This window comes from Onthophagus taurus, chromosome 2, assembly GCF_036711975.1.
Source record: "Onthophagus taurus isolate NC chromosome 2, IU_Otau_3.0, whole genome shotgun sequence".
Lineage (NCBI taxonomy): Eukaryota > Metazoa > Arthropoda > Insecta > Coleoptera > Scarabaeidae > Onthophagus > Onthophagus taurus.
The window spans coordinates 5,442,370-5,469,866 of NC_091967.1; the positions used below are offsets into that span (position 1 = coordinate 5,442,370).

At 31.8% G+C, this 27,497-nt stretch overlaps 1 protein-coding gene across 2 annotated transcripts; it reads left to right on the forward strand.

Annotated features, from left to right (window-relative positions):
- The first annotated feature begins 917 nt into the window (after positions 1–917).
- Positions 918–26,687, forward strand: LOC111427419 (mechanosensory transduction mediator stumble). Of its 2 annotated transcripts, none has more exons than XM_023062557.2 (8): positions 918–1,224; positions 13,234–13,473; positions 13,525–15,231; positions 24,532–24,936; positions 25,047–25,206; positions 25,262–25,388; positions 25,458–25,652; positions 25,714–26,687. In XM_023062557.2, the coding sequence occupies exons 2-8, from the start codon at positions 13,319–13,321 to the stop codon at positions 25,806–25,808; spliced, it is 2,844 nt and encodes a 947-aa protein (XP_022918325.2). In that variant the 5' UTR covers positions 918–1,224; positions 13,234–13,318; the 3' UTR covers positions 25,809–26,687. The 2 variants fall into 2 exon arrangements, with proteins under 2 accessions (XP_022918325.2, XP_022918326.2); XM_023062558.2 differs by lacking the exon at positions 918–1,224 and adding an exon at positions 8,646–8,799.
- Positions 26,688–27,497: the final 810 nt, after the last annotated feature.

Sequence of the window (27,497 nt, forward strand, 5' to 3'; positions counted from 1 at the left end):
TTATTCGCAATTTGGTCAAGAACAAATTTAGTCATTCGGTATGCTAATATGATTACACCTAAGCTGTAGTTTTAATGCTGTAATTTAATGTTTTTTCTCTATAATAGTAATCATTGTTATGTTTAATTTACAATACAAGCACATGAAACAAGAACCATAATCTCACTAACAATAAAATAAATGTTATTGGCAACGAAGCCAAAATATGTGTAGAAAAAATTGACCAAAATAGAATTAATCTACAGAAGTAACGCAACGAGTCTCTATCCAGAGAAGCTTGGGAAGCACGGAAAGAAAAGTTCGCGATGGAACTGATCGCGAAATTATCAGCATATCATTCATTTTACCAGTGAAATGTAAATGATAACTAATTTTTTATACTTCCACTTTCTTTTTTGGCTAGTTTCGACCTAAAGCCATCTTCAGAAACATACGTTAATTCTATTTATGGTTTATTCCTCGACTCGTCTATGATTTTTCTAGTTCAAGAAAGACTTATCACGAAGCTGATAAAACCATAGAAGTCTATGAGCATAAGCTGTAAGTTACACCATGTTTCCGAAATTAATAATAATAATCATAGGTCTATTAATTCTGTTTGATGCATTTTTTGTAAATGATTTTCTTTTTTGTTCTCCAAATTTTCATAAGATATAATAATAAAATAAGAAATATGTCGTAGTAAAGTTCATCAATATAAATTATAAATAGTATTCGTGCAAATGCGTTTTTATTTTTGGTTAATACTAGGTTCGTTTACCAGTTGCTTAAAAGTATTAGCAAATTTGCAGGTACAGCACGTGTGTAGTAACGTAAGTACGTCCACAGTATGTAAGTACGGCAAATGGGGGTGGTACATATACCTTATAACCAATGTAAGGGGACCAGTAACGGTTCGCGTGCATAGCATGGGTAGGTGTCGGAATAAGAAGTAGGCCGCAGAACACCAGTTCGGACCAACCTTACGCTCGACCGCGAGGTGGCGCTCACGTCGCGCCTGAAAAACCTCGAATTTTCATTTCGCACAAACCTGAAAAGCTCGTTCGGTTCTTGTTGCTGCTGTTGTTGTTGGTGTTGATGTTTCGGGTGGGAATGACGATTGTTATCGTTTCGTTTACCACGAAAGATGACTTTGAAGTTACCGATAAATTTTTGATTTTTGGTGTTGTGACGGTGAGCGAATCACACCGGTTTTCGGCGCTTCATCGCCCATCATCAAAAGAGGTAATTTTACGTTCGATAGATAGGAATTTTTTCGTTGGATTTTTTTGCATTTATGCGGCAATAAGAAAAATGCTCTGTGACGTTCTTTTGTGTTGTGCCCTGTGATAATTTAAAACAGCTTATAAATATTAATGTATCGACCCACTGATAAAGATTTTAGAATGAACAGAATTTACCAAGAGGGTCGTATTCTTAAGCGTTTGCTGATTACAAAACTTTAAAGATAATTCCAATAAAAACCTACTGTCTTATCTACAAAACATAGCTGTTAACGTGTTAAGTAGAAAACAGAAAATAAACAATTTATTGTGTATCTGTGCAAAGAATCTCTATAGTTTAAGTATTAGATAAGGATTACACTTGGTGTGTGGATGCAGGATTAAATTTGCTGTAAAATCATTTTTATTTCATCAACTTTTTGAGATATCATTTTTTTAATTTAATCTTTTTTCATCACACATTTAAGTCAGGAGGAGGTCCAATTCAACACCGTACTTTAGACCGATTGTAAGTTACGGTAGTGAATCATGGACGATGACTCAGAAATCGGCAGAAATTGTAAATATTTTTGTAAGAAAGATATTAAGGAGAATGATAGGGCCAGTACAAGAAAATAATATATGAAGATCAAGATACAACCATGAATTGTATCGTGTTTATAAGGAGCACGCCATTATCGGAGTTCATCAGACTCCAGTGTTTACGATGGGCTGGTCATGTGATTAGAATGGGTACTAATTGGTAGAAAAATGAGATGAGAAGATGCAGTCGATCTGGACACTATCGGGGGAAGAAGCTGGTGGAGAGAAAATTGGAGGCAAACGTTCGATTTTAGCTGTAGAGCTGTTCAATTAATTTTCGCCATTCCGCCCTCTCCCAACATCTCCCTCCAACCAAATCGTTGTTGGTCTCGTAAGGTTGGTTTCCAGTCAAGTACCCTTTTTGGGGTTCGGTTATCACTCATACCCATGATATGCCCTAGCTACTCTATTCTACGAATTTTTATGAATCTGACGATATTAGCTTAGCCTTTCTGAGTGATGCTTCTATCCTATGTTCTGTTTATCAATAAAGCGAACTACAGGGTTTTCCAATAAGAGGTGTTATTTTGATATTCAAAGAAAAATGCCATTTTTTAGTATAAATGATCGGATGTTTATTTCATTATAAAGAAGAAGATATGCCGTTAATAGTGGAAAATAACATTAGGCAAATGACCACCACGACCACGCTTACAGGACAATATCCTTTCCATGAAATTTTCCATAACCAAATTGCAAAGCGGCTGCCCTATGTCGTCAATAGCCTCACGAATTCCATCTTTGAGGTCTTGAATCGACGCTGGGCTGTTGGCGTACACCTTCTCTTTCACGTGGCCCCAAAGGAAGAAGTCGCAAGGTGTTAAATCACAAGATCTCGGTGGCCAATTGTGATCACCTCTTCGAGAGATAATACGGTCCGGAAACTTTTCCCGTAAAAGATCAATGGTTTCGTTGCTTGTGTGGCACGTGTAGCACCGTCTTGTTGAAAGTAAACGTTGTCCACATCAATACCATCCAATTCCGGCCATAAAAAATCATTAATCATCTCTCGATAGCGCAATCCATTCACCGTAACTGTTGTTCCAGCCTCATTTTCGAAAAAGTAAGGTCCAATGACTCCGCCGGACCATAAACCGCACTAAACAGTCACACGTTGAGGATAGAGAGGCTTTTCAACAATAACTCTTGGGTTTTCCGAGCCCCAGATGCGACAATTTTGCTTGTTGACGAAGCCACCGAGGTGGAAATGGGCCTCATCACTCAAGATGATTTTTCGATGGAATTCCGGATCATTTTCATGCATTTCAACGACCCAATCAGCAAAGACACGACGTTGTTGATGATCGGACGGCTTGAGTTCTTGTGTTAACTGAAGTTTATAAGCCTCAAGACCCAAATCTTTATGCAAAGGTGTAATGACGTTTGTGGAATGCCTAATTCCAAAGAACGACGAGGAATGGACAAACCTGGGTTTTCTTCAACACTTTCGGCTGTTCTTGAGCGACGTGCACGGGTTTTATTCTTCACATCACTAACTTGTCCCAAAAGCTCGAATTTTTCCACCAATTTCTGTATTGCGGCCCGGCAAGGTGCTTCACGATGACCCAAAAATGTTCTAGTTTTACGAACCGTCTCTGCCAAAATTTCACCATTTTTATAGTGAATTTTAATAATTTCAATGCGTTGTTGAAGCGTGTATCGTTCCATTTTTATTAATGGCGTACTTTCTACTTGTCAAATGTCAAAAAATGACAGCTTCAAAAGTGACATCTACCGAAATAACGGGCTATTCAAAATAACACATCTTATTGGAAAACCCTTTACCAGCGTTCATATAACTCATCAACAACTATCATATTATATTTACTTTATTAACTAACAGTGTACACGACTATTATAATTTTGATACAAGTACAAGCAAGTACAAGCGAAATGCGAGTCTCTCTTCTTGTTGTCTTGGCGGGAACGTGCCAACAACATCAAATTGTTCCGATACCAACATAAATAATCATAATGTTACTAATTTATATAACACTTCTACTACCAGGTCGAATAGCATGGCAGATAACGCATCTGCTTGTTTGACACCAGTGTTGATATGGTGAGCTACTGTATGTTACTGTCTCTACTGCCTTAGATCCAGCCATGGTCATGTTAATGAGTTCCACTAATTTCTTGAAGATTTCGAGTAACTGGGAGATCGCTTTGCAGTTTATTTCTATTTGTTGAGCGATTTGGGAACCCACATCGAATATAGGCCATGTAATAGTTCTCTTTGCGCTTCAGGATTAGTTGAATTGATAAAACATAAACATGTCCAAGTTAAAATAATGGCTTCTTTTTATGCAAGTTTTACTCGAGTTAAACACGGAAGGTAATTGCAAAAGGGTTTCATTAATGCATTAATTAATTCTTTTAAAAGAATTTGCTTAACCTATATTTGCTAATATGAAATTAAAAAAATCAATTTTTTAAGTTTATTTTAAGTGCAAGATTCGCCTTGAAAAAGACGAATAAATGTGGGTGAAACGGTCGACGGATACTCTCTCTGAATGAACCGGAATACAGCTCGCATATATTAAGCTAGAAAATCGATTCTCTACTTTGCTAATAGCGAGTAATTGAGTAGGTATTAGCATTGCGAAAGACCTCACATTTTACTCTGGTACCTATTATTCCATAGTCATTAATCAACGTGGTAACTAAACGAAAATTATTCGAAATAAACTTAAAATCAAGTCGAATCGATCAAATTAAGTTAATTAAGAAATACAGGGTGATTCACATAAGAACCGACACAGAGCAGGGACATGTAGAGGACAATAAATTAAGATGATTTAACGCAACTTATCTCTATACCAAGTTGTACCCCTGAGGAGTTATAGGCCTTCAAAGTTGGGTCTTAAATTTTTAAAACAATGAATATCTTCGTAATACATTAAGCTATAAAAACCAAATTTGGTATACGTTATGAGTGTACCGAGGGCATTAATTGGTAGCAAGTTGAGACCAACTGAGGCATTTCAAAGGTTTGATTAAGGGTGATGGTTCCCTAAATTTTGGCAGATTTTTTTAACCTTTTTGTGGATTTAATACATTATTTCCTCATTTCATATGGAATTTAATTCTAAAACTTTTTTTACTCTTACTATTTTTTAAAAAACATTGTCGTTTTCATAAAAAAATCAAAAAACTAAAGACGCGTATCTTGTTAATGTTACTTAAAATCATCGAAAATTCAGTAGTCGGCTGTGAAATTGTACGTAATTTGAGAAATAAACTGTTTATTATGAGCTAAAAAGACATCATCCATAAACCAATTTAGTTTAGGCATAATAATTTTCTAGTGATAAAGAGAAAATCCCCAAAATGTCAAAATTAAGTACTTTTGGTTTTAAAATCGATCATAACTCAAGAATGAAAGGTGATGACGAAAAGTTTTTTAGGAATAAATTGTTTATTATGAACTAAAAAGATATTATTGATAAACAAATTTTGTTTAGATGTAATGATTTTCTAGTGATAAAGAGAAAATCCCCATAATGTCAAAATTGAGTACTTTTGTTATCAAAATCGATCATTAGTCAAAAATTAATTGTGATGGAGATAAGTTTTTTTGAAATTAATTGTTTATTATGAACTAAAAAGACTTCATCCATAAACAGATTTGGTTTAGTTATAATGATTTTCTAGTAATAAAGAAAAAATCACCAAAATGTCAAAATTGAATACTTTTGGTATTAAAATAGATCATAACTCAAAAATGAAAGGTGATGGTGAAAAGTTTATTTGAAATAAATTGTTTATTATGAACTAAAAAAACATCATCCATAAGCAAATTTAGTTTAGGTATAACGATTTTCTAGTGATAAAGAAAAAATCACCAAAATGTTAAAATTGAGTACTTTTGGTATTAAAATAGATCATAACTCAAAAATTAAAGGTGATGGAGAAAAGTATACTTCAAATAAATTGTTTATTATGAACTAAAAGGACATTACTCATAAACAGATTTGGTTTAGTTATAATGATTTTCTAATGATAAAGAGAAAATCACCGAAATATCAAAATTGAGTACTTTTGGTATTAAAATTGATCATAACTCAAGAATGAAAGGTGATGACGAAAAGTTTTTTAGGAATAAATTGTTTATTGTCAACTAAGAAGACATTATCCATAAACAAGTTTAGTTTAGATGTAATGATTTTCTAGTGATAAAGAGAAAATCCCCATAATGTTAAAATTGAGTACTTTTGTTATCAAAATCGATCATTAGTCAAAAATTAATTGTGATGGAGATAAGTTTTTTTGAAATTAATTGTTTATTATGAACTAAAAAGACATCATCCATAAACAGATTTGGTTTAGTTATAATGATTTTCTAGTGATAAAGAAGAAATCACCAAAATGTCAAAATTGAGTACTTTTGGTATTAAAATAGATCATAACTCAAAAATGAAAGGTGATGGTGAAAAGTTTATTTGAAATAAATTGTTTATTATGAACTAAAAAAACATCATCCATAAGCAAATTTAGTTTAGGTATAACGATTTTCTAGTGATAAAGAAAAAATCACCAAAATGTTAAAATTGAGTACTTTTGGTATTAAAATAGATCATAACTCAAAAATTAAAGGTGATGGAGAAAAGTATACTTCAAATAAATTGTTTATTATGAACTAAAAGGACATTACTCATAAACAGATTTGGTTTAGTTATAATGATTTTCTAATGATAAACAAAAAAATCACCGAAATATCAAAATTGAGTACTTTTGGTATTAAAATTGATCATAACTCAAGGATGAAAGGTGATGGAGAAAAGTTTTTTAGGAATAAGTTGTTTATTGTCAACTAAGAAGACATCATCCATAAACAAATTTAGTTTAGATGTAATGATTTTCAGGTGATAAAGAGAAAATCCCCAAAATGTCAAAATTGGGTACTTTTGGTGTTAAAATCGATAATAACTCAAGAATGAAAGGCGATGGAGAAACGATGAAGAAACCTTGTCGTCAAATAACTTTATAACTTTGTCATCAAGTTTGATGTACAATTTCATAGCCAACTACTAAATTTTCTCTTATTTTAAGTAACATACGAAATACTTGTCTTTAGTTATTTACGTTTTTTATGAAAACGACAAAGTTTTTTAAAAAATAATACGGGTAAGAAAAGTTTTAGAATTAAATTCCACATGAAATGAAGTAGTAATGTATTAAATCCGCCAAAAGTTTAAAAAAATTTGTCCAAATTTAGGGTACCATCAAAAAATCATTTCACCCTTAATCAACCCTATGAAATGCCTTAATTGAGTTCAATTTGCTACCAATTAATACCTGTGGTACACTCATAACGTATACCAAATTGGTTTTTCTAGCTTAATGCATTACCAAGATATTGAACTTTTTAAAAATTTAAGAGCCAACTCTGAAGGCCTATAACTCCTGAGGTGTACAACTTAGTATAGAGGTAAGTTACGTTAAATCATCTTAATTTATTGTCCTCTACATGTCCCTGCTCTGTGTCGGTTCTTATGTGAATCACCCTGTATAAAGAAAATTAATTTAATTTTTTTATATTTAAAAGTAATCTAAGAAAAACATCCAAAAGACATCCTTAATTAAAGTAACCAAACTGAAATACTGGTGACACACAGTGCAGTATTTTTGTACCGTGACGAAAATCTGTACAAGCACGCAGGTTTTAAATGGGTCAATAACCCAATCTTGCTTAAAAGCATCTCGAAAATACATCTATGCATTTTTAAGCTGCACCAAGATTTTATTACTTCCTTTTTATAGTGATGGAGAAACTTTAACAATAATTTTAACACTACATAAATATCTCGAAATAATTACTGCTATTAACATTAACTGTATCTTTTTAATATATCTTAATTGCAGGTTTAAAACAAAATCCATAACCGTGTAAGATATTAATATTAATAATTAAAATGTATACACAATGCGCATATAATATCAATAAATTGAAATAAAACGGTGAAAGCTTTTTAGTGTATGCTTTATAGTTTTTCATGTCACATCGATCAAGTTGTTAACGAGTTAAGTGTTGTTTCGTTGGGAAAATCGTGTGAAAATATCATTCAGAGCAAATTGAATTTGAAAGTTTTGTAGTTATTCCAAATTGATAGGCTTCGTTTTTAATTTTAAACATAATGTCTCAGTTACATTTCGTGTAAAAATGATCATGAAATTTCTTGCAAAAATTTTTTAATTCTGTTGGTTTTAATAAATTATTAGAGAAAATTCGATTTCTATTCTGATGACTTAAAGATGAGCTTAGATGAGCTTATGATTGCTTTATAAAATAAGCAAAAGCAAAATAGTTTATAACATCCTCATGATAATGTGATTTGAAAGTTTTGCTGCGAATACCATCCGGATATGTAACGCGTTATTATTTTCTGTTACTTTTTGTTTAACTAATACGTTTGTAAACGCTCGAGGAAAACAGATTTCTCTTTTAATGTGTTAAAGATAACCTTGTGAAATATAGATTAGAAATGCAGAATATTCAGAAAGTGCAAAAAAAGAAAGTGATTATTGCTTAAATCTAAGATTTTGAAATTATTAATTAACGAAAAAACTACATGACTATATGTAATTGTTAGGAAAATGTAAGTGCATTTAGAAATGAGGTAGTTTCACGATCTAGTTGCAACATTGGTAAGGTGTATTAATAATCGGCATCGGCCGCGAATTGTATAGTATGGAGTGGTTCGTAGACGTTTCCCCCGCAATGTTTACGTGTGTGGCCAACGATTGTGACTAATTATTGGGGTATTATTACGTTTCCCGAGATGTGCACTAAGTAATTGCGGTTTCTAATTCTGGAACGGTACGTTCGCTCCGTGTCGCGATCCAGTTCTTTCGGGAAAAGTTTAAGAGACGGTCGCCAACGGAGCGACTTCACCAATTTGTAAAACTTATCAAAAACATCTTACATTTAACGTGTTTTTATCATCAAAAATAATAACTTAAGATTTACATTAAAATTAAAGGAATATAACCTGTAAGTATTCTTTAAATATTTAATTAATCATTTTTAATTTGTTTATAAGCAATAAATGAAATCTAAAAATAATACAAATTTAGTGTTAAATAATACTTTATTGATTGAGAATTATAATTATAAGAAAAAGTATTAATAAATAATTACTTTCTTTTTACAACATGTAAAACCATGCTAACTAACTAACAGTTAAGCAATCACCCAAAGATTAATTATACAATATTGTTGAGAAATGTAGATAATAGATCTTACTTAGAGTTCTTCATTACAGGTTACGAATTGCATAACAGTACGCACTATACAGTACGTGCATATTTTTAATTACTCTCGTTTCACTCCAGTAACGTTTAATTAATACTATTTTATTATACAATTAGTAACACTATTAGGGTAATTTATTCTAAAAGGAATTGCTTTTTGTTAGTAAATTATTTCGAAGACATTTACGAAAGCTCTCCGCGTTTTTTGATTTACAAATAGGGGACAAATTTCAAGTAAAGTTTTCACAAGAACAACAATTAATAACTTATTAAATTTTCCATTCTATAAAGAAAAGTCATTTTGCAAACACTTTTGTGTCATATTGTCTTTGGATGGCTACATAACAGTTTGGTTTATCACATGATAACAAAATGCTAAACATTACTTTGAATGCCAATTAAATACCAAAAAGACTTTTAAGTACTGGAGGCAAAAGATAAAGGAAGTCAAGACTTAATTTGGGCTGTAGCGCCATTGAGGAGTGAGAGGGGAAGTCCCTACTGAAACACCAACTATTTCATCCAAGTTCTACTTGATTTCTTCAATTCAAATACATTGTATGTAGACTTTTGTCTTGTTAATTTTGGTGTTGTATGATGAATTTTTGTTATTTAGTTATTGAAGCCATCTGGGTTTTTTTGGTGCATGAGGCAAGTCACAACAAGTTTTGCCTCCGAAAACAAGTAAAGTGTTTGATTGAGGACATTTCATTGTATCAGAAAAGCAAAGTAGTTCTAAATCTTTACAAGTAGTTAATCATTAATGATGAACACTCAAAAGTACAAAAGCCTGATATTGTGATAAAATTGTTGAAGAAAGTTGATTGGTTCCAAATTGATGATAATGGCTCAAGATAACATAATTCATAAGCAATACCACCATAGTTATCTCAAATTGTTATGCACAAGCCAGGAAATCCCACAATATCAAAATTGACAATCATCTGCGTTAAATCCTGTTATAACTAGAAAAATAAAGGTGATAGAGAAAAACGTTTCCCATAAAAATTAATGATAATGAGTCAAGATAACATAATCTATAGTCAATGCTACCGTAGATATCACCATTTCTTAGGTTCAAGCAAGAAATTCTCAAAATATCAAAATTGACAATCATCTAAGTTAAATTCTGTTGCAAGTAGAAAATTAAAGGTGATAGAGAAAAACGTTTCCCATAAAAATTAATGATAATGAATCAAGATAACTTAATCCATAGTCAATGCCACGATAGATATCACCATTTCTTATGTTCAAGCAAGGAATTCTCAAAATATCAAAATTGACAATCATCTGCGTTAAATCCTGTTATAAGTAGAGAATTAAAGGTGATAGAGAAAAACGTTTCCCATAAAAATTAATGATAATGAATCAAGATAACATAATCCATAGTCAATACCACCATAGATATCACCATTTCTTAGGTTCAACCAAGGAATTCTCAAAACATCAAAATTGACAATCATCTGCGTTAAATCCTGTTATAAGTAGAAAATGAAAGGTGATAGAGAAAAACGTTTCCCATAAAAATTAATGATAATTAATCAAGATAACATAATCCATAGTCGATGCCACTATAGATATCATCATTTCTTAGGTTCAAGCCAGGAATTCTCAAAATATCAAAATTGACAATCATCTGCGATAAATCCTGTCATAAGTAGAAAATTAAAGGTGATAGAGAAAAACGTTTCCCATAAAAATTAATGATAATGAATCAAGATAACTTAATCCATAGTCAATGCCACGATAGATATCATCATTTCTTAGGTTCAAGCCAAGATTTCTCAAAATATCAAAATTGACAATCATCTGAGTTAAATTCTGTTATAAGTAGAAAATTAAAGGTGATAGAGAAAAACGTTTCCCATAAAAATTAATGATAATGAATCAAGATAACATAATCCATAGTCAATACCACCATAGATATCACCATTTCTTAGGTTCAAGCAAGGAATTCTCAAAATATCAAAATTGACAATCATCTGAGTTAAATTCTGTTATAAGTAGAAAATTAAAGGTGATAGAGAAAAACGTTTCCCATAAAAATTAATGATAATGAATCAAGATAACATAATCCATAGTCAATGCCACTATAGATATCACCATTTCTTAGGTTCAAGCAAGGATTTCTCAAAATATCAAAATTGACAATCATCTGAGTTAAATTCTGTTATAAGTAGAAAATTAAAGGTGATAGAGAAAAACGTTTCCCATAAAAATTAATGATAATGAGTCAAGATAACATAATCTATAGTCAATGCTACCGTAGATATCACCATTTCTTAGGTTCAAGCAAGGAATTCTCAAAATATCAAAATTGACAATCAACTGCGTTAAATTCTGTTATAAGTAGAAAATTAAAGGTAATAGAGAAAACCACTTTCCATAAAAATTAATGATAATGAATCAAGATAACTTATTCCATAGTCAATGCCACGATAGATATCATCATTTCTTAGGTTCAAGCCAAGATATCTCAAAACATCAAAATTGACAATCATCTGCGTTAAATTCTGTTAATAATAACTAGAAAAATAAAGGTGATAGAGAAAAACGTTTCCCATAAAAATTAATGATAATGAATCAAGATAACTTAATCCATAGTCAATGCCACGATAGATATCATCATTTCTTAGGTTCAAGCCAAGATATCTCAAAACATCAAAATTGACAATCATCTGCGTTAAATTCTGTTATAACTAGAAAAATAAAGGTGATAGAGAAAAACGTTTCTCATAAAAATTAATGATAATGAATTAAGATAACATAATCTATAGTCAATGCTACCGTAGATATCACCATTTCTTAGGTTCAAGCAAGGAATTCTCAAAATATCAAAATTGACAATCATCTGTGTTAAATTCTGTTATAAGTAGAAAATTAAAGGTGATAGAGAAAAACGTCTCCCATAAAAATTAATGATAATGAATCAAGATAATATAATCCATAGTCAATACCACCATAGATATCACCATTTCTTAGGTTCAAGCAAGGAATTCTCAAAACATCAAAATTGACAATCATCTGCGTTAAATTCTGTTATAACTAGAAAAATAAAGGTGATAGAGAAAAACGTTTCCCATAAAACTTAATGATAATGAATCAAGATAACATAATCTATAGTCAATGCTACCGTAGATATCATCATTTCTTAGGTTCAAGCCAAGATTTCTCAAAACATCAAAATTGACAATCATCTATGTTAATTCTGTTATAAGCAGAAAATTAAAGGTGATGGGGAAAAACGTTTGCATAAAAATTAATGATAATGAATCAAGATATTATAATTCTTAACCAATGCTTCCATAGATATCAGCATTTCTTAGTTTCAAGTCAACAATTCTCAAAATATCAAAATCGCCAGAAACTATGAATGAATTAATAGATTGTGTTAAAAGTGCCTTCGACGCATTAACTAAAGAATAGTTAGATAACATATCCTCGACACTACAAAAGTGCATGGAGTCAACCATGATGGCCTCAGCAGGCAACAACTAGCAGATAATTGCAGTCAATACTCAAAACTGCATTGTATAAGTCGGGCAGGTTAGCTCTTTTGAAATAATATTGGGCGCGTTTTAAAAATAATATGAAATTGAATAAGAATAGGATTACTTCGAAGAGGCTTATGAATTAACATTAATACTAATAATGATACCAGGACAGCTGTCACTGCAGACGATGATAATAAATATTAAAAAAGTTAGCAAAAATCACCTACGATATTATTAATGCATACTTTCTTAAAATATATAATTATTTTTTTAATCAGAAGATTAATTAATTTCTAAAAATAATTAGAGTGTTAGAAAGCGATAATTTGTTTTGGTAATTTCACTTAATTTATATCTTTAGTAGACGAATCATTACATTAGTAACCATGTGCAATGTTATTTTATAGGAGTAAATTATCTCAATTTAACGGTCTCATTCATTTTACTTTCCTTTCATAAATATGAAGAATATTTAGTCCAAAATTAATTCTCCTTTTGCCCCTTTCCTTTCATTTATTTTCCGGATTGTATTTATAAATGTCTCAGGAAAAGAGCATCTGTGACTTAGTCTTATACGAGAGAACGAGTATCTATTTTGAGGAGACGTTATTATTGTCCCTATGAGATAATACGAGGAGTCAGGTCTCTTCCGCCCACGGTGAACGTTAATTTTGTTACAGGGATGTTGTCTAATGAGATGGGAAGGAGGTGATCGATGAGGGCATCAAAAGATGTGAGGCTCTCAGTTGAAACCGATTGGTCACGATGAGATCGCCTGAACATAAAAACGAACCGCGAACAGGAAGAAGGTATGAAGAGGAACTTTCTGTGAAGTACCTTTCTCCGGGTGCTTTTACCATCCTTTCGCCACAAGATTATGGTGTTAATCCTGATCCACCGTCTGCTCCGGCACAATACAGGTAAATTTTATTTTCCTTTTTAAATTTTTATTTTAATAAGTTAATTTTTAGATTAACACCAAATAGTAGTCGTCGAAAAATCCAAGCGTTTTCGATAATAGCAGAGGCTTCCAGTAATCCCGGATCAAGAAGTCCTTCGCCGTCAGGAAGACTTAGTCCTTTCAGAGGTAGAGGGTTTAATCCAGCGGGGTCACGTCATGCATCTCCAAATCCATCGCCGCCTCCAGATGATTCAAGACAATCATCAGCAAGTAGAACCAGCCTTGATTCGGTTCGATCACCGAGAAGATCGCAAATTCCTCAACTCAAAACAAGAGGAAGCACTGGAAACATTTTTGGTGAAAAGGTGACACAAGATGCAAGTACACCCCGTAACAAAAATCGATCGAAACTTAGTCCTCAATTAAGTCAAAGTTTAACTAACATAAACAGTAGGTATGCTCTTAGCAGATCCATGAAACGAAAACCTGCCTTCGAGCAACTTTCACCAATAGCTGGGAGTTCGCCGGAAACTGGTTCTATTAACAAATCGCAGTCTTCCCCATCAAAAATTCCACTTTCGTATCGAAGTCAACCTTCAAGCAGGAGATCATCTCCTTCTGGAAGCAGATTGCCTCATAACCATCAAGTTTCGAGGCAAAATTCTTCAAGAAACATTTCTAGAAATAACAGCAGAGATGCAAGTCCCTCAAAAGCATATAGTAGAATTCCGATTGCTGGAACTTCATCGTATAAAGAAGTTCCGCCTAAAGTTAATACGTTCAATAAATCAAAGCCAAAAGTGCCTCCTAAACCAGAAGAACTTAAAAGTACTACAGGTTCTAGAAGTAAATTAGTTAAAAAATCTAGCGAAACAAAATTGAAGAATACAGTTAATGGAAAAGAAACAAAGTCATCCGGAAGTACTCAAAATAGTAATGGTAAAAAAGGAGATTCGAGAAATAATAGCGGTAAAACTAATTCAAATCAGGGTAACAATAATAATAGTACAAAAAATAAAAATAATGGTAACGCAAAACTAAAGAAGGGAGATGAAATAATGGTTATGGAAGACGTTGAAACAGAAAAAATTGAAATGTCAACTAAACCCGAATTAAAAACTCGGGAAAGTAGTACAAAACTTGTTGATATTCCAACCGCAACCGTAGTTTCATCAACAACAACCACGGCAGTTCAACCCTTACAAATCGAAGAGGACTTAGAAAATATGTTAAAAGAAGAATTAAGCAAAGTGAGCGGTTACACGAACGATTCTAGAACTTTAAGTGCGACAAGTGTTTCTAGTGCGATGAATAAAATGAACGATACCGTGTTAAACTCTCAAACGTTACTTAGGGATCATAATTTTCCAAAATTGTCGCCGGCGGCAAGTGCTATTATATCACTTTCGAACGATAACAAAGCGTTAGATACTAAAAGTGCTACAAACGCCCTGCCAACCATCGAGTCTATTCATAAGAAAATCGACGGCGTCGGCCAAAACATAAATAACACGTTCGCGGACTCAAATAAAGTGTACATGGAATCAATCGAAAATAGTGTTAAAAATAATATGAGCAAAGCGATTACTCCGGATCATGTGAATACTTTTGTACAAAAAGGTGCACATGAGAAATTGTTGGATGGAAGAACTTTAGTTGCGCCAGATGTAAAACCAATTAAAATTTTGGTTAAGGAGAAACCATCCGATATTGAAGTACAGAGTGGAAATATTCGATTACCTTCTAGTGCCACTAACGGTCTTAATTCTTCACCGAGGTAAATAAAATTATCCATTAATTATTTTTAATTTAATTTAAATACAGAAAAATTTTCTTCGATATAACGGATTTCAAATCTAAGGGATAAAATATTCTATCTTAATAGATAAATTCGGGGTATTCCTAAAAAAAAAACGATTTTGTTTTAAAAGTTGTTTATAAAAACGTTTTAAGTGCTTAAAACTGAAAATATGAGAAAACGTCAAAAATTCAAACATTTAAGTTTATAAAAATTCATAACTTATTTAATAATCGGTGTGAAATCATGAAATTTTCAGGAATTATACTAAAAAGTATGCAGATTCGATTAAAAGAATCGAATTTGTTCCCAAAATTGAGATTAAAATGTTTTGGGTGATTAAATCCAAAAGTATCGAAAATCCACGTTTCTTGTTAAAAAAGATTATAACTTTTTTAAATATCGAATTGGAATCTTCATATTTTTAAGGAAAGCTCTAAAATGGACGTAGATTTAAATAAAAAATATAATTCTGTTCCAAACGTTGTTTATAAACATTTTAGGTGCTTAAAGTTGAAAGTGTAAGAAAACGTCTAAATTCAAACATTTAATGTTGTAAAAATTCATAACTTATTTAATAATCGGTTTGAAATCATGAAATTTGCAGGAATTATACTAAAAAGTATGCAGATTCGATTAAAAGAAGCGAACTTGTTCCCAAAATTGAGATTAAAATGTTTTGGGTGATTAAATCCAAAAGTATCGAAAATCCACGTTTCTTGTTAAAAAAGATTATAACTTTTTTAAATATCGAATTGGAATCTTCATATTTTTAAGGAAAGCTCTAAAATGGACGTAGATTTAAATAAAAAATATAATTCTGTTCCAAACGTTGTTTATAAACATTTTAGGTGCTTAAAGTTGAAAGTGTAAGAAAACGTCTAAATTCAAACATTTAATGTTGTAAAAATTCATAACTTATTTAATAATCGGTTTGAAATCATGAAATTTGCAGGAATTATACTAAAAAGTATGCAGATTCGATTAAAAGAAGCGAATTTGTTCCCAAAATTGAGATTAAAATGTTTTGGGTGATTAAATCCAAAAGTATCGAAAATCCACGTTTCTTGTTAAAAAAGATTATAACTTTTTTAAATATCGAATTGGAATCTTCATATTTTTAAGGAAAGCTCTAAAATGGACGTAGATTTAAATAAAAAATATAATTCTGTTCCAAACGTTGTTTATAAACATTTTAGGTGCTTAAAGTTGAAAGTGTAAGAAAACGTCTAAATTCAAACATTTAATGTTGTAAAAATTCATAACTTATTTAATAATCGGTTTGAAATCATGAAATTTGCAGGAATTATACTAAAAAGTATGCAGATTCGATTAAAAGAAGCGAACTTGTTCCCAAAATTGAGATTAAAATGTTTTGGGTGATTAAATCCAAAAGTATCGAAAATCCACGTTTCTTGTTAAAAAAGATTATAACTTTTTTAAATATCGAATTGGAATCTTCATATTTTTAAGGAAAGCTCTAAAATGGACGTAGATTTAAATAAAAAATATAATTCTGTTCCAAACGTTGTTTATAAACATTTTAGGTGCTTAAAGTTGAAAGTGTAAGAAAACGTCTAAATTCAAACATTTAATGTTGTAAAAATTCATAACTTATTTAATAATCGGTGTGAAATCATGAAATTTTCAGGAATTATACTAAAAAGTATGCAGATTCGATTAAAAGAAGCGAACTTGTTCCCAAAATTGAGATTAAAATGTTTTGGGTGATTAAATCCAAAAGTATCGAAAATCCACGTTTTTTGTTAAAAAAGATTATAACTTTTTTAAATATCGAATTGGAATCTTCATATTTTTAAGGAAAGCTCTAAAATGGACGTAGATTTAAATAAAAAATATAATTCTGTTCCAAACGTTGTTTATAAACATTTTAGGTGCTTAAAGTTGAAAGTGTAAGAAAACGTCTAAATTCAAACATTTAATGTTGTAAAAATTCATAACTTATTTAATAATCGGTGTGAAATCATGAAATTTTCAGGAATTATACTAAAAAGTATGCAGATTCGATTAAAAGAAGCGAACTTGTTCCCAAAATTGAGATTAAAATGTTTTGGGTGATTAAATCCAAAAGTATCGAAAATCCACGTTTCTTGTTAAAAAAGATTATAACTTTTTTAAATATCGAATTGGAATCTTCATATTTTTAAGGAAACCTCTAAAATGGACGTAGATTTAAATAAAAAATATAATTCTGTTCCAAACGTTGTTTATAAACATTTTAGGTGCTTAAAGTTGAAAGTGTAAGAAAACGTCTAAATTCAAACATTTAATGTTGTAAAAATTCATAACTTATTTAATAATCGGTTTGAAATCATGAAATTTGCAGGAATTATACTAAAAAGTATGCAGATTCGATTAAAAGAAGCGAACTTGTTCCCAAAATTGAGATTAAAATGTTTTGGGTGATTAAATCCAAAAGTATCGAAAATCCACGTTTTTTGTTAAAAAAGATTATAACTTTTTTAAATATCGAATTGGAATCTTCATATTTTTAAGGAAAGCTCTAAAATGGACGTAGATTTAAATAAAAAATATAATTCCGTTCCAAACGTTGTTTATAAACATTTTAGGTGCTTAAAGTTGAAAGTGTAAGAAAACGTCTAAATTCAAACATTTAATGTTGTAAAAATTCATAACTTATTTAATAATCGGTTTGAAATCATGAAATTTGCAGGAATTATACTAAAAAGTATGCAGATTCGATTAAAAGAAGCGAACTTGTTCCCAAAATTGAGATTAAAATGTTTTGGGTGATTAAATCCAAAAGTATCGAAAATCCACGTTTTTTTGTTAAAAAAGATTATAACTTTTTTAAATATCGAATTGGAATCTTCATATTTTTAAGGAAAGCTCTGAAATGGACGTAGATTTAAATAAAAAATATAATTCTGTTCCAAACGTTGTTTATAAACATTTTAGGTGCTTAAAGTTGAAAGTGTAAGAAAACGTCTAAATTCAAACATTTAATGTTGTAAAAATTCATAACTTATTTAATAATCGGTTTGGAAATATGAAATTTGCAGGAATTATACTAAAAAGTATGCAGATTCGATTAAAAGAAGCGAACTTGTTCCCAAAATTGAGATTAAAATGTTTTGGGTGATTAAATCCAAAAGTATCGAAAATCCACGTTTCTTGTTGAAAAAGATTATAACTTTTTTAAATATCGAATTGGAATCTTCATATTTTTAAGGAAAGCTCTAAAATGGACGTAGATTTAAATAAAAAATATAATTCTGTTCCAAACGTTGTTTATAAACATTTTAGGTGCTTAAAGTTGAAAGTGTAAGAAAACGTCTAAATTCAAACATTTAATGTTGTAAAAATTCATAACTTATTTAATAATCGGTTTGAAATCATGAAATTTGCAGGAATTATACTAAAATGTGTGCAGATTCTATTAAAAGAAGCGAAACTGCTCCAAAAATTGTAATTAAAATGTTCTGGGTAATTAAATCAAAAAGTATCGAAAACGAACGTTTTTCTGTTATAAAATGTAATAACTTTGGGAAGCTCTAAAAAGGGTTTCGTAATTTTAATTGTTATTCAGCGCTAGATTGTTGCATATTTTTGTTAAGCAAAAACTCGAACTAACACTAGACTTTTTGGGTTTAGCCGTCTTGAGAGACGTGCGGCTAAACCCGAATGTTTCTAGTTGTAGGTCTAATGTTAGTTCTAACGACAGTGCCAGGTAGCGGTAGTTAGTACTAGATACCACTATGTTGTGTATTTTTATTGAACTAAAACTAGAACTCACACTAGACCTATAACTAGAAAGTTCGTCTGAAGACGCACGGCTAAGTAGTAAGTAGTAGGTTATAGGTCTAGTGTTAGTTCTAGTTTTACATTAGTACGATCACTAGAACTAGAACACAAGACCTAGAACTAGAATCATTCAGGTTTAGCCGTCTTGAGAGACGTGCGGCTAAACCCGAATGTTTCTAGTTCTAGGTGTTATGTTAGTTTTAGTTTGAATTCAGTGCTAGGTTGTTGTATATTTTTATTGAATTAAAAGTAGCACTAACACTAGACCTACAACTAGAAACATTCGGGTTTAACCATCTTAAGAGACACGTTCTAATTCAAAGTGTAAAATAATAGTTGTCTACACATATGTGACGTCACGAACGGGCCTTCGAGCTATGCACCTGTTCGGCATGTAGCAGTCTTCTTAGATTTTACATTATCGGGACACCCAGTATTGTTCATTTGATTATAACGTGACTATAAGACTAGAAAGACACCTAAGTAGAAGTTTTACAATTTCAAACAATGCAAAAATGATTATTTTAATTTTTAAATGATAAGCTTTCTTGGATTGAAGCTCTTTTAGTTATAACGAGGACACCCTTTTCCGTATTAGTCCGTTATATCGAGGTTTTACTGTATGTGGGAATTGTTTGAAACTTCTCCAGATTACACCAAATAACTATGTGCTAAATCAGAGTTAGTTAGAGTTTGCGTTAAGTACAACTACAAATTGCATTGTGTAATTAATGCAGCATATTCTACATTGTTGGGAAAATACACATCATCTGCATATTAGTTGAATTTCACTTTGCAAGATTTAAAATAAGTAATAATTTATCAAAATCCTTGGATAATAAATAAAAATCTTAATCCAATACGTTCTCCTCGTGCTACTTATGGAAATTTTTATGTCTCGTATTTCACGCCGACAAAAAAAAGTAAGCCAGAGCAAAAAGGAAATGGTAAGCAGCGGCCGCTATCCTTTAGGAAATCCATTCGCGCCGAGCTTTATTTCTGGAAACAATTATGCGGATTCTTTTATCGCCATCGGTTAACCTAAATTCAGCACAAAAAAAGAGACGATTGGCCTTCATGTGAAAACGGAATTCGATGTCTGGGAATGACTCAATTTATTATAGAATTCTATTTAGCTTCAATCCGTACATTTGCGTTTGTTTTTATTATTCCTTTTTAATGTCAAGTCGTTACCCGAGAAATAGTTATCATCATTCCTATCTTTAACGTAAGTGTTGGAGTTCAAAACCTTAACTTAAACTTTACGAAGGTCATATGACTTGGTGGTCAGTGATTATTATGATACTGTGAAGGGTCACGCAACCAACAAACTCAGTGCTGTACAAATGTGTTAGTTTTGTTGTTTTACATTATTTAAGGAATAATATAAAGATTTAATTTTTTTAAACGTGAGGAGTGTTTGAAATAAAATTTTTGAATGGTAAAAAAAGTTTGTCAAAGGTTTATTTTTAGATATTGCTCATTATAAACGATTTATCGTGTAAGCTAAACACAATCCAATCTTATCTTTGGTCAATATTTTTGCACGAACCGACATGGAAAGTGTCCCGAGTAAAGCTGTATACAATGGATATAAGTCTACACGCGCTCGGCTTGAACTCTTGGCCAACAACTGTGAAATCTGGGTATCGATTAGAAACTTGCTTCCTTACTTCTAAAATTCCACGAATTGATTTTTTAATTACACCCGAGATACAAAGAAAACAAGAAAATGCCATGGAAAACTGTTACTTGCATGCAAATGGTAGATTTAGTAATTATTATAATTTTTGTTTAAAAATACTTTTTCCATCAGATATCCATAAAGCTTACAATTAGATATAATTCAACAGTTGTCTTTTATAAGTTCCAATATCGTCTTAAAATACATACATTATGAAGTAGACTCATTATCATAACTATTAAGTGGGTTCATTATATTCATATCAACTCCTAAACACCACACTCAATTATAGGTTATATTCACCATCCATCATTATTTCCAATTATACTCATCAAGCAGAAATACTACTTTTCATTTCAACTCCAAACGACGTCGTTCGTTTGGGTAATAACTGATTTTTTGCTCATCTGCAACTGCCAATAACCATCTATTTTTAGGCGAAGGTAATTTTCTAAACACCCACCTCTCGACCTCCACTCCTTGAAATAGGGTATCATTCCAAAGTCGTTATGATTGAACGTAAATGAAAGTGCCTACGCTTCGGGTCTATTATTGGGGCCGCTTGCAATTTCGATAATTTCAAATTATTGGGTTTTGCGATGTTTCGTTTTAATGAATCTCGTCGACCTCAACCCTGACATAAATGGGTGGGATGAGGTCGCCGCCATAGAAGAGGCAATAAGGGAAAGCGAGGTTGGCGCATAAGAATATTATAGGCTTGAACGGGTCCGTGAAAATGAGGTTTATTAAGTAGGCAGGGGTGGATTAGGTTGCATTTTACAAGGATATCTAAAGTTTTGTTTTTATCATTTCCAAAAATATTTAGGGATTTCTAACAACATTAGGTATTTGGAGGCATTTTCAAGTATTTGCAGTTATTTTTCGAGGATTTTAATGCAATTTGTTAGAACTTCCAAGAATATCTAAGGATTTTTAAAAATATCAAGGAACTTCTAAGAATGTTCACAAATGTGCAAAGGTGTTTAGGAATTTTTGATGATTCTTAGGTTTGATAACGATATTCCGGCTTGAATCACGGACCTCTTCTGCTGTGGCTGGTGGTGGGATTAAGCCTGTATGTACTTATTAGTATGCGTCTTCTTTCGATACACTCCCAGTTCCATGCCCCCATTTGTCATCCTAGTGACCAACACATTCAGGAATAATAACTGTTTGGCAGTTTCTGTTTCTATGGTAAATTTTATCATGGGGTGCTATGAATTGAGGTGGTCTAGAAATTCCTGGAGTTGCTCTTTTCCATGTTGCCAGATCACGAAAGTGTCATCGACGTAATGGAGCCATTGCTTCGGTTTCCACGGATTCTTCTTTAGCGCTTCCTCCATGTAAAAATTGGCGATCACAGGTGACAGAGGTGATCCTATGGGTGCCCCTTCGCATTGCTCGTAGAACTCTCCCTTTCAGCTAAAATATGTCGACGAACCCTCCAGGATGAGTTTCTGGCGAAGACCGACCACGGCGTCTTTGACTGGTACTCTGGTGAATAGAGATTCCACGTCGAAACTTACCAGGATATCCTGAGGATCTAGCTTCATACTCCTGATTGGTTCTACAAAATGTGTGGAATCTCTGACATAACTCTGTTTTACCTGTAAAAGGAGACAGAATCTTGGCAAGGTGTTTTACTAGCTGATAGGCGGGAGGCACTGGTAGAACGATAATGTCTGTTTTTTTTTGCCTTATCGTTCGTAGTGCTCTTCTTTCGTTCACTGTTATGTTAGATTTTGGTGGCTTTGCTGTTTTTAGCACTCTAGCTATGTCTTCACGAATTTCTTCTGCTTTCACTGCAGGTATTCTGCGAATAGCCGCCTCCACTTCACATATAATTTCATCTTTGAGAACCCTCTTTGGAGCGATTGCATAATTTAAGCCTTTGGCGAGTACTTTAGTTTCGTCCTCTGTTAATGGAACGCTTGATCGGTTGTTCTTCTTCTTGTGGGTGCGGCAGTCAACGATTCGAATTTCTTAATCTGCTTATCCCGATTTCTTTGGAATTTCTCGCTCAGCCTTCGCCATGGTTATCCTGTCTATTTTGTCCTAGTCTTCTCTTGCCATAGAATTGGAAAGTGAGAGGTGGAGTCGTAGTAACCTCTCACTTATGCGCTGCAAATCTTTGCAGCCTATTCTATCTTAATTAAGATTCTACGTGCTGTAGTGGTGTCGATATGGTGCTTCACTCTGAGTGTTAGGGATTTCCAAAAAATTTCAAGAGTATCTAGGATTTGAATATGCATCTAGGAATTGTTAAAGATTTCTAGAGGTGTTTGTATTGATTTCCAAAGATATTTAAGGATACCTAACGATTGCCAGAAATGTTAAGGTATTCCTAGGAATTTCTAAGACTTTCTAGAAAGTAATTCCAAAGGATTTTCAATAATATTATGACCATTAGGGCTTTCCAAAGATTTACAGGGATTTGAAGAACCATATTCCAAAACATATTCTTCGAATTTTCAACAGTATCTGGTGTTTCAATATGCATCTAAGAACGTATAAAGATTTCCAAAGGTTGTGTATGGATTTCCAAAAATATCTAAGAAAACCTAATGATTGCCAGAAATCTTTAGGTATTTCTAGGAATTTCAATTTGATTTAGCAAATTAAAGGAGATAATTCTGCACTAAAATGTAATAATCTTCATTAAACATTTATGTTTATGAAGTTATAATATGATTAATTTTTGTAATAATTCAAAAATAAAAGTGAATGAAGTAAAATGTTGATAGTACGGCACTGTTTCCAGCTAAACTGGTAAAAGGGGTGTTTCGCGTGATTTATCGTAAGAACTGGTCAGCAAAAATGGCGTGCCCACACGCGTCATAGACCTATACCGGACAAAGTCGATACAGCGTATGCAAAATAGGACCTAAACAACCCCCGTTTTCAGTCTTTTCCGAGCCTGCCGCAACGGTTGCAACTCGCGAAGACCCGTTTTTCATTTCCCACGTTTCGCGAGCTTTCAACGCACTCAACGAAAGTATCGGTTTTTTTTTCACAGTCGTCTTCAAGGACAATCGCATAAACGACGCCAAAGAATTTTTATCTTGATATGAACAGACCAATCGTGTATTTCTCGTGTAACCGCATTGTGTGGTTCTTTGGCGGAATAACGAAGAATATGTTGGTTATAACTTTCAGGTGGTTGTAGATCATTAACGAAGAATTCGTGTAGAAATGTTTACGTATTTGCTGTTGGAGAAAGATTATTTGGCTGTTATGTACTGGTTGAGTTTGAGTTGTATTACTGTAATTTCTTAGTGATATTTTCTAGGATGACGTACATCTATGTTATGCCGTTACACGAAACTTATAATGGTTATGGATTAGTGGAGAATGGAGGGTAATGAGTTTTCTAGATGTTATCTCAATATTTATTGTTCAAGTTCTCAGAACTTACCTATTTATTATAATTAAGCATTTTACAGCATTTGATTGATTCAAAACAAATTTATTTTGGATTATTAGTACAACCTATTTTATGATGCGGCCACTTATTAATTTAAACCAATATCATCAATACTTATTGGGATCCTATTTTGACCACCAACGTTTAATTCAATTTCATGTAAAGTTTTGTTACGATCAACAATTATTTTATGAATACCACTGTACTTTAACACATCTTTTTCATCCATTTTCATTTTAACATTCATATTTTCCTTATCTTTTTCGGAATTTATCCTTTTATCCATTACACTATCAATTTTTCCAATTATTTCGCAATCAAAATGAGTAAAATGACAAATGTCATTTAATCTTCTGACTAGATTCTACATTTAAATTTTTTTTAGTTTGCCACCATCTCAACCAGAAACCCACGAATCTGACCATGAGGAGGAAGAAAGAACTTCAGCCAAAAAGAACTGTTGCCTTCGATTATTTTCAAGATGCAAATGTAAAAAACCGACCTGTAAAAAATGGAAGAAAAAGAAATCCGATTCAACGACGCCAATAAAAAAAGCGAAATCATCGATAAGCTGTTTTAGTTGTAGAAAAAAGAAATCGGAGCAGGATAAGGGATCAACGAGCACGGCCGCTGTCGGCGAGGAAAATAACGAAAAATGTGGTTGTTGGGACAGACTGAAATGTTGTAAATCGAAGAAAGTTGCTGATACTGCGTGGTGTTCGAGGGAAAAGAAAAAGGATAATTGGGTAGAGAAACGCGAAAGTGTCACCACGCAAGAAAATGTACAAAGGTAAATTTAGTGTGAAGTCGTGTTTAAAAGTAATATCGTTAATATTCAGAATGATTCTTATAATTACGGTTTCATGTGTTAACTTTAAAAATTATTTTAAATTTTTTCAGTAATATTAGCTGTAAGAAGAAATGTAAAAACGCATTTAAATCGATTTTTTGCTGTGGGTTGTGTTGTAACAAAAAGAAATTTGATGATGATCAGGCATTTAGAAGAGAATCGATGATAAGTAAGAAGAAAAGTTTAACACCACAAGCTCTTCCTCCACCGGTATAACAAATTTTAATTAATTACGTTAGATTTGTTACTAATTTTGTCGTTTTAGGATACTCGACCAAAAATTGATATTAGCCTGGTAGAACATACATCTCTTATGAGAGGTGCTATACCAATTCTACCTGTACCTATCGCTTGGATCTGCCTTATTTGTAACATATTTTTACCGGGTATTGGTAAGATAAAAATTTTAATTTATAAATAACTTATTGATACTAAATAATATGTATATGTTTCTTCCTTAGGTACTTTACTGAGTGGTTTATTTTGTTTGTGCCTTGGAAAACCTCGATTTTCCCAAAACGATGGTCCCAAACCTCGAATCGGTGCCTTCATTATTGATTTGATTATTGGCTGTGGACAACTTTTTACGGTCCTATTCTGTCTAGTTGGATGGGGTTGGTCTATATGGTGGGGTGTAATAATGTTAAAAGTTGCACGTAAACTCATCCAATACTTTCCCATACGCCAATAATTTTAATATTCGCTAATAATTTTTAGGGAAACATAAACGAATACGATTGGTGGAGGAGCGAGCTCAAGCACCACCACCCGCTCTTAATCATAATTCACGGGATTTGGAACGAGGGTCTTGAGAAATCACACGGGAAGATCATTTTCGTTTTATATCTGTAGTTGTAAATGATTATTCCTAAGACATAATTTGTATACAACTCTAAACAACGACCATGTTTTTATATTGTTGATAAGAATTTTGGTAAAAAAACGAACTATTGGTAATTTAAGAAAAAATTAAAGACAAAGTTACTTTGTGTATGTATTAAGAGAACATATAAGAAATGCTACATGTAAAATAAATGCTTCCACATTTTAAAAACATAAATAATACTATTTTTGATAGAAAAGAAGAAGAGTAATACTCGATTGTTACTTACCTCGGTGTAGATAAAGGGCGTTTATCTTCTTCGGCGTAGATCACTCAGTTAGCCAACGCTATTAGACTATACAAATTTAAACTAATTAGCGTTTGTAATGTCATTTTTGCGGGACAAAAATGATTTTCTGCATTTTTGCACTTTTTGTAATATCAACTCTAGAATGTAAGTTATTTGTATAACATTTATATAAAATAATACTTAATACTTTTATTATATTTTATTCATAAATAACATATTCGCTTTAAATGAACAAAAAATTATAATTTTTATCTACAATTGTTTGTATAACGTCTGGTTGTTTAATTCAAAATTTTAATAAGAATACAATATCGAAATCATTATCTTTAACATGTAGTGGAAAAGATTATTTCGTGTTTTGCCTTAGGACTCATCATTACTTTTCATTTTAAAGTTTATTTTTCTTTCTACGATACCTGTCAAGGCTAAATTTTTAATCAATTCAAATTTTTGTGTTGGTACTCCTAGCGTCGCTATAAAATTAATGTCTTTCTGATTTTAATTTACTTCTGTAAAAATTTGCTACATATTAATAAAAGTAAACAATTATTTACCAAATTTCAATTATTTAAGTATAATTATAAAATTAAAAAATGAATCTTTTTGAATATAAAAAGTTCAAACGTCAATGTGACATAAAACATATATAGTTCGTTTTTTTTCTATAATACTTGTCAATGTAAATTTTTTAGGGTTTCTGTTGGTATTATCTAAGACCCTTATAAAATTTATGTTGTTTTCCTGATTTTTAGTAACATTTTCAGTAACTAAATAGTTGAGGTTAAAATACTAATAAATTTTTAGATAAATACGATTTTAACGAAGTACATATTTGTTGTAAAAACGTGCTACAAAGTAATTAAATAGAACAAAACACCTTTTCTAGGTAAATAAATGGCAAATAAACATCCCACAAAATTTTTTATGCACGTTTTCTTTTTGCATAACGAAAGCTGAAACGTCAGTGTGACATATTTATTTCAAAAACATCATATAACAAAACTCCCTGTTAATTTTGCCAACTTTACAACAATTTGCCAGGTATTATAGAAAAAAAATGAACTATACAGGTGTCCCACCTAAGTTGCCTCGATCCATAGCCGAATTATGATTGAGTTTTTCAAAAGATGTTTCAGATAAAAGTTGAATCGAATCATATTGTACATATTTTAAAATTAGTTTCAGTAATGGCGGACTTTCCCTTCTACCGGAAATGGATATCAACCTTGTTATTTTAAATGAAAAAATAATCATGTTCAATAAATCATGTTCGGATTCTTTACTTTAATACTAAATAAAATAATTTGTTTCATTTAAAGCGAATTTGTTTTTAAGATTGATTATTAATCATTTTTTATTTAAAACATA